Consider the following 13,741-nt stretch of genomic DNA (forward strand, 5'->3'; position numbering starts at 1 on the left):
TATATTTTTTGTTATATTTTAGAGAAATTTTCATTTTATCCCATCTCAAAAATTTTATAAATAACATATATAAAATGGTAAATTTTATAGATAATACATATGGAAATGCACGTGCAAATGGTAAATTTTATAGATAAAAATACAGCCGTTATCGAACTATATGTTGTTGACGGTTGATAAAAGTATTTAACCATTCACGTGCTGCTCACGTAATTATCAACAAGAAAAGCAATCCTCAGTAGTAAGTGGAAGATTGAATGCTAAAACAACGAGTTCCGATCATCAGTACAGAAAGATCCAAACCAGCCATGTCCTTCGTGCAACACTCCATTTCCACTCTATTTCCACTCTGCTTCCTTCATCTCTTCTATGGATTCTTACACCTTAGTTTCTGCTTCCATCTACTGTCTCCATCTGGTCAATCATGTTCATGGCCTCTGCTCTTCTCTGATAAGTTTCTAATCTGGGTCTCTACCTCATCGCATCGATGGCAGCGACTACTGTATTCGTTCTCGTAGCCTTACTATTCGTTCCTGTACACACCCAATCACAATCCAGTGAAGAAGGCTTCATCTCTGCAGTCATATCCCAGAAGGGTCTTGATTTCTCCAAGGATATACTGGTAGACCTGGCAATTACCTCTCTAGCGCCTCTTAGCTTGCCCCAAATCCAGAAGACTGTGAAAATCCCCTTAGTGGGTAATGTTCATATAGTTCTATCCAACATCACGATCTATAGGGTCGATGTTTCTGCATCAGAGGTGAAGCCTGGCGATACCGGTATAACAATTGTTGCTTCGGGTGCCACCGCAAATTTGAGTATGAATTGGTATTATTCCTATGGTACCTGGTTCGTCCCTATTGTTGTTTCGGATAAAGGCCATGCCTCTATTCAGGTATACCCCGAGAAGGCTTTTCACTTTGCCCTGTCCTCCAATATTTAGAGATGTTGTTGAAGTTATTGGCTTCTATTTTAAGTTTTTTAATCTTTTTTTATCCTTTTTCAAGTTTGCAGCTTTAGATTTAATTCCAGATTAATAATGTGTTGTGAAATTTGTAGTTTTAATTAATGGATGCTTTCATGGACGGAATCAAGCTTGTGTAAATAATGATTACTGGATTCAAATTATTTTATTTGTTTTTGTTTTCCGTCTTGCTTCAACTAATAAGATTGATAATCGATTGAATAATGTGATGATTTTGCGAATAATGGTTATGGATGTTGGGCTACCAAATGCAATGATTCAACCATTGTTTTGGGGACGTGAACATAAAATAGAAGTGAACACCTGAAACTGCTGTATGTGGAATTAGCATTATATTACCACTTGGGGTCATAATAAGTTTCAGCTCCTACTACCTTGCAAAAGTTATATTTATTAAGATAGTTTCAAGGAATAAAATATTATGCCTTAGGTGGTCACTTCTATTGTTTTCCTACTGTAAACATTGACATTCCTTTGTGACAAAAATCTTGAGGCTTCATGGTTCGTAATATCTGAGCACTCTGAAATATAACTGTCAATGTCTGCACTGCATGAATTACTTAATTTAGTCATGTAAGGTTAGGATTTAGGTGCCATGTAATTTCTTGAACTTCTACAACTGATTATGGGACCATGATATCCAATTGCCAGTCATAGACGGATAGAACACTCAACTGGTTATGAACCCTTTCATCTATTCCAGGTGAGAGGGCTTGTCAGATTCTTTTTTTTTTTTTTCCCTTTCTCGGACTAGCAATTGGGCATGCATTTTGTTGCTTTGCACAAGCAATACTCAAGGTCTGCCAGCTACCTTTTCAAAGCTTTTCTATTCTTTCCTCCTACATGATTATGTCATCATCTTCAATGTATCTTTCAACAAAGGGAAACTGATGAGTGCTGCTTCTAGGTAAGGTTGAAGGCCTGGAAGTAGGGCTAACTTTGGGTTTGGAGAATCAAGAAGGAATGCTGGAGCTGTCTCTCATGGAATGTAGTTGTTTTGTGAAAGAGATATCTATAGATTTAGATGGTGGAGCATCTTGGCTTTATCAAGGGTAAGTTAATTTTTTTTCAGAATTTGGTTTTGTTTGAAATAATGTTGTATCTCACCTTTTTTTCCTTAAAGTTTTTATTGATGTTTTCATCTAGTGTTGGCAGTCTTGGTTCTATTTTGTCTACCATTTGGAGAGGCTATTAAAGCTATGAAATAGTTTTTTAGATGTGTAGGATCCACCATACATTAGATCTAGGATCTATTGGAGCAAAACCCCAGATTGTAAATCTTAACATGTATGAGCGAAGTAGGTAAGCTTTAGGCTGCTGTTGTAAATTGGTGCAGGCTTATTGTACAGTTGGGCTTTTCCCCATTATTATTAAAAATTATGAAGTATTGTTTCTTATCAAAAGAAAAACATGTATAATTAGAGACAGTGTGGCAAAGAATCCAGAAATAAATAAAGAAGATTTATTGATCTTGTAATTAGTGAATACATTAATCAAATAAGCCGATTTTAATCCAGTGGGTTTCCTTGTCTGCACCCATAAATGGTGGTTCCCAATCTTAAAGCTTAGTTGCATGTATGCATGCAACAGAGGAAGGCAGGGCAGCCTTCAGTCCTCCCATCCTGATGCTATCATTTGACGTCAAGTATTGCATTCTCTAACAATTTGTTAATTAGAAACTAATTGTAATTTTCTGTGTAACCTTCTCTATTTTCATTCCCATGCTTGCTAAGTTAGCCATGCATTTGTTAGGCATGTGATGTAGATGGTGAACAGGGAGTACATGTTTCTTAAATAACCAGCTTGGATGTTCTTATTTTAGTTGCCCAACCCTACATTGCAAACAGTGTACCTGGTGACCCAGTTGGAGAGGAATTTCAAGAAGGGGATTATAACAAGTGAAGATAATTGGATGTACATGAAGGAAGAACTGAAAAAAAGAGATAAATAGATAAATGAATTGGGAGAATTTTTCACCTGGTCCAAGAAACCAAAATCCAAGAAATGGATAGGACAATTGGTGTGGTCTCCATCTTACAATGCCTTCAAAGCATGATGTCATGGATTAAGGAAACTGTATGTGCCTGGAGGGGGTTCGGCTTCTATCAGGGCAGAGTCCATGCACACACCGTTCGCGCAGAATGAGGACATGCCACGCATTCTTTCTCTCATGCATATGCTTGAAACGTGTGAAATGGATTAAACGCCTGTTAGCTTCTATTCATTCCATTCCACTTCCTGCTCCTCTCTCACCAGACACACTGAACTGAACCAGGCATATTTACTCTCACTCTCTCCCTCTCCAACCGGCGGCGACCAACAGCCATCATCAGCAACTGTTAACACCGGCTACCAGAGAAAAACCCAGGTAGAGAAATGATTTTTGGAGAAAACCTGCTTTATAAGGGAATACAAATACAGTCTAAGAGCGAAAATTTTCAGAGTAAGAATGATGGAGACCCAAGTGGGGTTCTCTTGCTTTACATGTCAAGAAAAGGTATATTCACCCATGTCAATGATGAAGTTAACATGAAATACCTTTTCATCCATGTCAAAATGGAGACCCAAGTGGAGTTCTCTTTTCAGTTCGTTAACATGAAAAATTTATACTGATGAAGGGGAAGCAGAGTTGGCATGAAAAATACCAATAGTGGAATGGAACAAAGCGATCGAGATCCAAGACTAGCTTGAAATTGAAATTAAAGTTGGTATGTTTAATTTTTATGCAACTCCATCACATAACTGTTAAAAGCAGAGCACATAACTTGAAAGCTAGTGAATTCAGCAGCTTTGGCCAAGCCCTCAAACTCTTTCTCAGTTCTCTCTTTTCCTCCAGGATTATGTGCCAACATAATATTGTCAGGTTGGAAGACACCGTTAGCAGCGAGGTTAGTGTCTGGGGATACCGGAAGAATTGATTCTACGATGATCACCTTCCCCTTGTCTGGTAATGCTTGATAGCAGTTTCTCAAAATTTTCAAGCAGTGTGCATCGCTCCAATCACAGCACATCCACTGCAGAAGAATATTTAAACACACAAATATGACTACAGGAGTTAGTTGTGCTTTATGATCATATAAGTATTCTTTAATTTTGAGGTAAAAAGGAGAGAAGCAGGAGAGATTCTAATTGTTCAGATAGATGAGGTATACATGGCTATAAGTTAACTGTATATATAAAAGGATGAACTGAAAATAATAAAAAAATTATTACTTTCATGAAAATGGCATGTTTATCAGCATGGAGTATATATAGGAGGTAGGTTAATTACTTACGAGGATAGGAGGGTATGTCTTGTATGACATGAGGGAGATCAAAGTTAATGGCATTGATACAAGGGTACTTGGAAGTGATCATACCGAGTGTGGCTCCAGTTCCACCACCAACGTCCACAACTGAGTTGAGACTCTCGAATCCCTTGTACTTGTCAAGAATTTCTCCATGGTTATGATAGAGGGGTGTGACATTCCTTTGTTAAACACTTCCCACTCCTCTCTGGTCACTGGTGATGGCTGTTGGTCGCCACCGGTTAGAGAGGGAGAGAGTGAGAGTGAACAGGTCTAGTTCGGTTTGGTGTGTCTGGTAAAAGAGGTGTGGGAAGTGGAATGGAACGAGTAGAAGCTAACGGCATTTAATCCATGTTACACGTTCAATCATGCACATGAGACAAAGAACACATGGCGCATCCTCATGCTGCGTGAACGATGCGCAAATGGACTCTGCCCTGATAGAAGCCAGACTCACTTGGAGGCTCTCATGGCTTACTGGATCTCCCTAGAACCAAAAACTTGGAGGATGACTACAATTTTTTTGGGCTGGTATCATGCCTTGGTATATTATTAAAACATTCCTAGGAAGGTGAGCCTTTCGAGAAAGGCTGTTTAGTATCCATGCATCATGGGGAATCCCATAATTTGTGGGAAGAACTAGAAGGTAAAATAACAGTAGCATGAAGGCTCTTGAGATGACTATTTTGATGGTTGTGATTTAAGAGATATTCTCAAGTTCTGCAAACTAACCTTGCAGACTGCATATAAGAAGGGAATTCATCATGTATTTTTTTATGTATGCTCTTATATTTTTATGTAATGTCGTTTTCTTTATATTAATTCTTTGGTACTGCCAGCCTTCTTGTATTATGGTAAGAATATGAGAAAGCTACTTCTCATGGAGAGAAAGAAGGAAAGTAGGTTTTTAGAGGCTAAGGCTTAGGTTCATAAGCCAACTGACTAGTTTGCTAGACAAGGATAATGGAATCCATTAGCCTTGGTGCAATGATAATGGAGTTCATTACATTGTGATTCTTGATCCTAAGTTGCCTTTATGAATAAGAGACCATTGGCAACTAGTGTTTAATCAATTTCTGTATTATCTCAATAGCTTTATTTGGTGTCCTTTCTAATATCAATGTCTTAAAGGAGTAAGACCTTGATCTGCCATCTTCTACATCCCTTAGTGAGAGATTGAATCAGAAATTGTTCATGTAGAAGAATTTTCTTGTCCTACTGGGCAATAGGATTATAGGATCACTTTGGTCAAATTAGTATTTTGCCATTCTCCTGTTTATTACTTGTCTGTTGCTTTAGCTTCCCAAAAAGGTTATGAAAATGACTGGAAAAGCTAGTGATTTTTTTTTTGTGACTATAGTAAAGAGAAACAAGATCATCTTATCAGCTCAGAAACAATGAGAATGATTAGGTGGAGTGTTTGGAAGAGAAATGCAACTGGATTTGACAGCTGGTTGTGGTGATTCCTCATGGAACCTACCGACTTAGTACATAGAGAAACAATCATCCAAACAGGTCGAACTCATAGCACTCAGTGACTACTAATCTTTTTTTTTTTTTTTGAGTAATTGACCACCGATCATTTACCTTGAATATTCACCAGTTGTGTTCTTTCCACTTTCTCACCTTGTATCACAAATTAAGTAGGGAATTTAGACAAGATCAAGTTTTGGGAAAACTTTTGGTGGATGGATTTGGTCCAACTCTTATTATATGCTGTTTCTTTGTTCAAGAAAGAGCCTATTGTGAATTTTGTCCCTCTCTAGTGCTTTACCTTGGAACTAGTATTTTCAAAGGGGTCTGAGAGAGTAGGAGCTTCACTCTGTGGCTAGCCTCTTGCAAATCCTCGAAAGTGTGTGCTTAGACCCTTTCTCTTTTGACAGGAGTATTTGGTGTCCTCACTTGTTTGGGTTTTTACTTGTGCCTCTTATTTCTCTTCTCTATGCCCCTCTTGGTCCAATCTTGTCTTTCATCCTAAATAATTTTGGAGCAAGCCCATTCCTCCGAAAGTGGGTGCTTAATACATTGAATTTGTTACAAAAGAGAAGGCTTTCTCTCTGTTTACCTCCAAACTGGCATGTCCTCCGTAAAGCTGATGGGGAGAATTGTTACCACCTCTTGATTTCTTGTCTGGACCTTGCCTTGGGAGCTACACAGGCATTTTGACTCTACCACCTTTAGCTGGCTCAAGAGGAGGGGAAGACTTCTCTAGAGAAGCACAGCGTCAGCCTTAATTTGGACCATTTGGGATTAAAGAAATACCAGAATTTTCCTAGAGAAGTAAAGAAACTTGGAAGCAATGATGGAATGTATTGTAACAAGGGTTTATACATAGGGTGAAAACCTTGCACATTTTTTCACCCTTCTCCTTTGATGATATTTGAGGAATTGGAATGCTGTAGCAAATAGCTCATCAAGAAAAAGAAGACTTGTCTCCGTTTGGTCTCCACCTGAAACTCAGTTTGTCAAGCTTAACTTTGATGGTAGCAGTCAAGGAGATCCGGGTCCTTCAGGCATAGGGGGTGCACTTAGATATAAGGATGGCCGTATGTTAGCTTTATTCTCAGGCCCTGCTAAGGAGGGTGATTCAATTAGATCTGAGCTCTTTGCTGCTCTGCAAGGAATTCAGCTAGCAAGACAGTTGAATATTGAGAATTTAATCATTGAAGGAGACTCTAAGGTAGTGACAGGATGGCTGAAGAACCCAGAAAAAAGTAATTTGGGCTTACAAGGATGATTTGAAAAGGTTTAAATGGTTGACTAGCAATAAGACGCTTTGGCATTGAGTAATGTGGGAAAGAAGATTGGCCAATGGATTAGCAGATGGCCAACAGAGGTTGCACCTCACACCTCTCGGTGGGTCTTTGTAAATTATTCTCTTTTTTAATAAGATTCCTTATTATTTATCTTAAAAAAAAAAAGATTTGGTTGAACTCTTACCCTTAAATTTATTATTGTCTAATCAACAAGTCTATAAGCAGTTCTCCTTGTCATATGCATAGCTCTGATCCCAGAAGAGTGAGAAGCTTCCTGCAGCTGGTAAAGATCCAACTTCCCTTAAAGTATGATGTAGATGTAGGTACCAAGGACCAACTCACTACCACCTCAAAGTCTTCCTCCTAGAAAATAACTGCCCTAATCTGACTAGCAGATGGCTATTCTTATGCCACGTGCCAAACATAAATTTGAGCTACAACTTGCATTCACATGGGAAATGAGAAAGCATTAGAATGGTATAGGAGTTATCATGGGCCAGGATGGGCTTAGCACCTAACCTATGTATACATATACATATACAGGCCCAGACCTGTATATACATATTCTGGGCATGATGCAGGCCTGTGCTGGGCTTGGACACTAAACCTAAGCTCAAGCCTGGAAATTTGCAGGCCAGGATAGGAATGATACCCCTAGGCATGACTATTTCCTTCCAGTTAATTGGTCTTGTACCTTTCTTATTTGTGATAGTCTAACTGAAAAGGGCCATCCTTTTCTACTATAATGGCCTTTATATCATTTTCTTGTCTTGATTGATCTTCTTAGTTATTTTTTCATATGATTCTCCTATTTTGCAGATTGGTGGATTTTTTTGAAGGGCAAATAACTTCTTCAGTGGAAAATGCTATTACCAAGAATATGAAAGAGGGGGTCTTGAAGCTTGATTCCTTGTTGAATACTTTCCCAAAAGAAATACCAGTGGATGAGATTGCTGCTCTGAATATCGCTTTTGTTAATGATCCCATGTTGACTGATTCTTCCATTGGGTTTGAGATTGATGGGTTGTTTGTAGCAGCAGATAAGGCTGTAAATCATGGATATTATCATAAAATTTCAAAATCGTCAGTTTCCTGCAAAAGTCCACCTAAAATGCTAGAGATTTCAATTGATGAAACAGTATTTAACTCTGCATCAGACATATATTTCAATGTAAGTTTCCTAGTTTATGAATATAAATTTCCCTTTTATGATTAATTGCAGTTACAGAATTCCTGAGTGGTGCTCATTTGAATAAAGGGCACCAAATGATGCTCATCATGTTTGCATGTGTAATTAATTGCTTGGGGTCATAACTGCTCATAACTGAGTTTTTTTTTTTTTTTTTCTCGTGAGTTAAATTTGGCCTTAAACTTCACTATGAAACTTCCTTTTTTTTTTCTTTTTTTTGTGTGGAGGGTGCATGTTTAATGACTAGTGTTTCTATGCATTTTAAGCTACTTACTGTTAATTATCCCTTGTAAATCTTGGGGACATAGACAAATAAAAGAGTAATCAATTTTAACCATGCTACTTTACCTGACTGCCTTTAAAAGTTCATTCTGTGGGTGATCTATAGATATATAAAAAAAATTAAGCTCTGTGGGTGAATTGAGAAACTTGTGAGGTGAGAAGCCCAAGCTAAACAGGGTTAAGACATTGGTGGTATAAGCTAATACTACTCTCACAGAGTACTTGAGCACATCATCCATCAAGGTCTAGGTTGGCTAGCCTATGATTAATATAGTCAATGTAGTTTAGTTGTATCTGTCAAGGAATCAAGGTTGGAAGTCTTGTACTAATAACACTTTTTATTGATCAGGGAGATTTTATGCACTGGACCGTGGACAAAGTACCGGATCAGTATATTTTAAACACTGCTGGCTGGAAATATATTGTTCCTCAACTGTACAAGAAATACCCAGACAAGGACATGAATCTGAATATTTCTTTATCTTCCCCTCCACTAATAATGATTTCACCTGATAATATCAATGCTACCATTTATTCAGATATGATACTTGATGTTTTGGATGATAATAAAACAATACCAGTTGCATGCATTTTAGTGGTAAGCTCAATATTTGATAAGCTTATTTTCATTTCCTTTTGTATATACTTGATTTATGATTCTTGTTATACTTATTCCTTTTAGTTCAATCTGCAGGGTACGATTATTCTATAAAATTGATTGTGAAACATGGTAACTATAAAATTGATTGCATATTTGCATATATAAATTTTCACCTTCCTAAACAATTCTCCAGTAGCTTGTGTACCTATCTTCCCTACTGGTACACAGGGTGCTCAAAAGAGATGCCTTCTCGTCCACTCACTTAACCTGTGGTTTTACATGAAATTTCATTGCCCACAAGTACATAGGATGATGTGCAAAAACATGGATTTCTTTCTCTTTTAAAAACACTGCATCTTCAGGCATCCAACTTTATGAATATTAATTGATATCATTTGGTAAGAAATAGAAGTAATATGTAACATAGGGATAAAATCCAAAGGTTCAACGCTGTTATCGCATTTCATCATGAAAACTCTTTTTTGAACAGGTGATTAGCACATCAGCTTCTGTTGAGGTTTTAAGGAATAACTTGGCGGGTAATGTTGGATTAAATGACTTTACCCTCACACTGAAGTGGAGCAAAGTTGGTAACTTCCACATGCACCTAATTCAGGTATAGTGATGTTTTCATGCTTACATCAGCACAATACTCATGCAGTTTATTTTAGTACATGGATTTGAATCACATTGGACCATAGGTCCATAAAGATGGTTATTGTACTACTGATCAGATGGTTCTTTTTATTGTGCAGTCAGTGATGTGGATATTCCTGAAAACCGTTTTCTTGCCATATGTGAACTTACACCTGAAGAAAGGATTCCCCTTGCCTATTATCCGGGGTTTCAACCTTCAAAATGCCGAGATACTTTGCACCAATTCACTAATAACAGTTTGTAGTGATGTGGCCTTGGCAGATTCATTCTATAATTATCTCTTCCCATGAGTAGATGTATTAGAGCTTTTTTTACAGGGATTTAGGTGTTGTAATACAAGGAAAGAAAGTCTACTGTTGATTTCGTATAAGTTAAGCAATTCCTTTGTTTTTCTATCTTAAGATTGATGCAATCTTGGATCAGTATGATGTTTGTGAAGGACAGCTGCACCATGATATGAGATAATGATATAATGCATTATCGTTTTTGAAAGATTCATTGGATGGTTATCCGGACTTAACTGTTCTTACATGATTTGTGATCATCTGTCTTAATTTTTCAACCATCCTGAAGCATGTCTCCTTACTTATCCTAAAAAAGAAAAAATCTATCATGTCCTCCTAAAATTGTCTTTATTCATTACATTTCTGATCATTTAAACCTTGCGTAGAAGCAATGTTTGATTGAAAAAATCTCGAAAGATAATTTGATCATCGTGTGGCCATTTACAACTTCACATGGCTCTCCGATACAAGCCATTTTGAGCAAGCAGCCGAACCAAAGCAAGGAAAAACTTTGGCTGTTTGTAAAAAACAGCCTGGGCTGCTTTGGGAGCTTGGTGTGAATGACATTTCATAATGAGTACGGGTAAAATAGTATTTACACTCGATATTTTTTAGTTGAAAAGACAAATGAAAACTTGAATTAGCTAAGGTGTCACGTGTAGAGAGGCTCCCAAAACAGCCCAGGTTGTTTTTTCCAAACTGCCAAAGTGATCTCAAAATTGAATCCTCCCGAATAGGAATCAATGGCTCTGCTAGAAGGATTGCCATGTGTGGCTTAATGCCATCTGAACTGAAAAGGGGTATGTTTCAGGAAAAGAATTGGGTTTGCTCCATGATCAAGTTTCGAACCAATGAAAGTTTAAGCAATTTCACATTTAGAACTAATTAGGACCCATGTGATATATGGGCTTTATTTATAAGCAAAATTGATGATGGAGCTCTATGACATTTTCAAGTGCCTATCTAAGTTCAATTCAAGTATTATTTTTTGGGTTATATCTAGTTTATCCAATAACAATCTAAGTTGTGCTTTAGTGAGAGTGGTCAATTTCCTGTTCTCTAGGTAAATCTGTATTGTTTTTGTATCTTAATGTTGTTTTTTATTAATTCTATTTAAAACGAATTTTTAATACTTTTTATTGGTTTATTGTTGTTTTTGTATTTGTATTGTTTTTAGGTTAAATTATAAAAAACATCTAAATAACAATCCTATAAACCACCTTTGTGTTTTGACCCTAACAATGACCTCTCATATAGTTCTGAAAAAAAAAAGTGCAAAAATACCTCCTCTCCCTTGGCTTTTCAGTAACAAAGGCATTGAAGTTACTAAAATACACTAATAACTGTTTATGCATTATCATACACAATTTAAAGTTTTAACTTTACCCTCCACTAATTTATTTTGTCAAGCAACTTTCAAAGAATAATTCTCCTTACTTTTCTTGGACAAAGTAGAACAAAAAGGCTAAAGTGAAGTAAAATTAATGCATTACATCAACATTTTTTATTTCGAATGATGACGAAAAGAAGGTATTTGCGCCTTTTTTCAAAACAATAGGGGTCGTTTTTGATAATGTCAAAACATTGGGGAGTTACATAGGATTGTTAGAAAACCCAAGGAGGTTTTTATAGTGCTCCTTATTTTTAAATGGAATTTAAGTTGACTTTAAAATAATTAAACTATATTTAAAATTGATGGTTTATATTAATTTTTGAAATTAGTAAAAATTAAATTTAAATTAGTATATTAAGTTTTTATTAAATACAAATTCCTTTTGAAATTCAATTAACTATATTAAGTATATTCCTTTTATTAATTAACAGTAATTAATAATATTATTTATTTTATTTAGGTAACTAATTAAATTATTTTTATTATGGTTAATTAACTTTTACTATTTTCAAATGGAATATAAATCAGTTATAATTATAAATGGAAGTAGATTATTTAGCATAATAATATATCATTGAATATCTCAACTTTAATATAATTAATCTTTAATGAATTTTGTGAAATTTAATGAAGTAATGGAGATGAGAGAGAATTAGTGGCATCATTTATTGAAGGAGAGAGTTAATGGTATAATTAATGAGAGATTATTAAAAGAGTTAATGGGAAAGAGGAGAGAGAGTGTGTGTTAATGGTGAATTAATGAGTATTAAAAGTTTAAAAGGTGATTGGTCAGTGCTTTAAGTTATTTTGTTCTATTTTAAAATTAAAAAAATAAAAAAATATAAATCTCTTAAACTACCCCTACTGTTTAGCTATTGTGTTGCGGTACCCTTAAGTTTTCTGACAATTGACTAGCCCTACCCCTGTTGTTAATATATGTTAATGTTCCGTCGAAATTCATACACACGTGACACCACGTAATGTATGAATATTTTTTTCAAAACCCAATTTTGCCCTTCATCCCCCTCCTTTCTTCTTCACCATCCCTCTCCCCGGCGGCAGCTACAATGAACCACTCTGCAACCACTCCACTCCCTGTTTGGCTTTCAGGCTTCAGCCATCGAAGAACTCAAAATCTCCTTAAAAACTTATTAAGAGCTGAAACAATGAGAGCTGAGTATCTAAACAACAAGCCTAGATCTAAATATCCACCGTTGCTAAACAATAAGAGTTAAAACAATAAGGCTTCAGCCAGATCTAAACAGCAAGCCTAGATCCCAGAAGGAACCCAGATCCGAGTCTCTCTCAAATTGGAAGTCTTCAGATCTGCTTTGAACTTCCCAATTTTCTCCATTCCTCTAACTTTCCCTCTGTTAAAGCACTATTTCTTCAGGGTTCTTCAGATCTAATCATAAATACGGTATTGCCGTTGTCGCTGCCGCTGCCGGTACCAGCACCAGTCTCGGTGGAAATGAAACAGACCTGCTGACCTCGCCTGACGGTGAAACTAGAAGCCTCCAGGAAAGAAGGCATCATCGGTGCGAGCCTCTGGGGAAGAATTGGCTTCCCATTCCTTGATATCTTACACCATTGAAGAAGAAGAAGAATCCCAATTTCCGCCAAGACCTTGCTCCATTGAAGAGGAAAAAGAGGGCAAATTTGACATTTCGTTTCCTTTCGTTAGCACTTAACAGCAATGACAATAGCTAAACGGTAGAGGTACCATGTGTCATTACGCTAAACAGTAGGGGTAGTTTAATAGATTTACCCAAAAGAAAAAGATAATTGTTTTTGAGAAGAAACCAGGAAAAAAAGATAAGTGACTTTGAAAATAAACCATAATGAAGGAAAGTGCAAGCTTAGCACATTCTATTTTAATATATAGATAGATATAAATAGGGCTCCCAAAAGCGAGTCCAAATTTCTTGCACAATGCTTCATGAAGACCTTTCTGTACACCCAATCAAAGAGTGCAATGTAAGCACTCTCTGTTAAAATTTCATATGTTTTGAGTTAGAGTAGCAGACGTTTCAAAAGTCTTCCCTATTTTTAATATACTAAAATTTTAAAACAAATAAAAAATACAGCTAAATTTCTTTTTCCTATTTCATTCAAAGATAAAACAAGAAACTTAAACAATGGAGAATAAGACTTCCTCCTTGACTTCAGATTCCAGGAATTAAACGTTAAAAGGCTTTCTTTTTCCTAATTCATTCAAAGATAAAACAAGAAACTTAAACAATGAAGAATAAGACTTCCTTCTTGATTTCCTATTCCAGGAATTAAACGCTAAAAGGCTGAGACGAT

The 13,741-nt window shown here is 36.4% G+C and overlaps 1 protein-coding gene across 1 annotated transcript; it reads left to right on the forward strand.

Moving 5' to 3' along the window:
* The first annotated feature begins 215 nt into the window (after positions 1-215).
* LOC148875189 (putative BPI/LBP family protein At1g04970) lies at positions 216-10,255 on the forward strand. Its single transcript, XM_088964258.1, has 6 exons — positions 216-895; positions 1,898-2,037; positions 7,848-8,199; positions 8,849-9,097; positions 9,591-9,716; positions 9,856-10,255. Exons 1-6 carry the CDS (start codon positions 488-490, stop codon positions 10,045-10,047), a joined length of 1,467 nt encoding a protein of 488 aa, XP_088820384.1. The 5' UTR covers positions 216-487; the 3' UTR covers positions 10,048-10,255.
* The last annotated feature ends 3,486 nt before the right edge of the window (positions 10,256-13,741 follow it).

Source organism: Nelumbo lutea, chromosome 1 (assembly GCF_056320005.1).
Source record: "Nelumbo lutea isolate HS-2025 chromosome 1, American lotus-T2T, whole genome shotgun sequence".
Lineage (NCBI taxonomy): Eukaryota > Viridiplantae > Streptophyta > Magnoliopsida > Proteales > Nelumbonaceae > Nelumbo > Nelumbo lutea.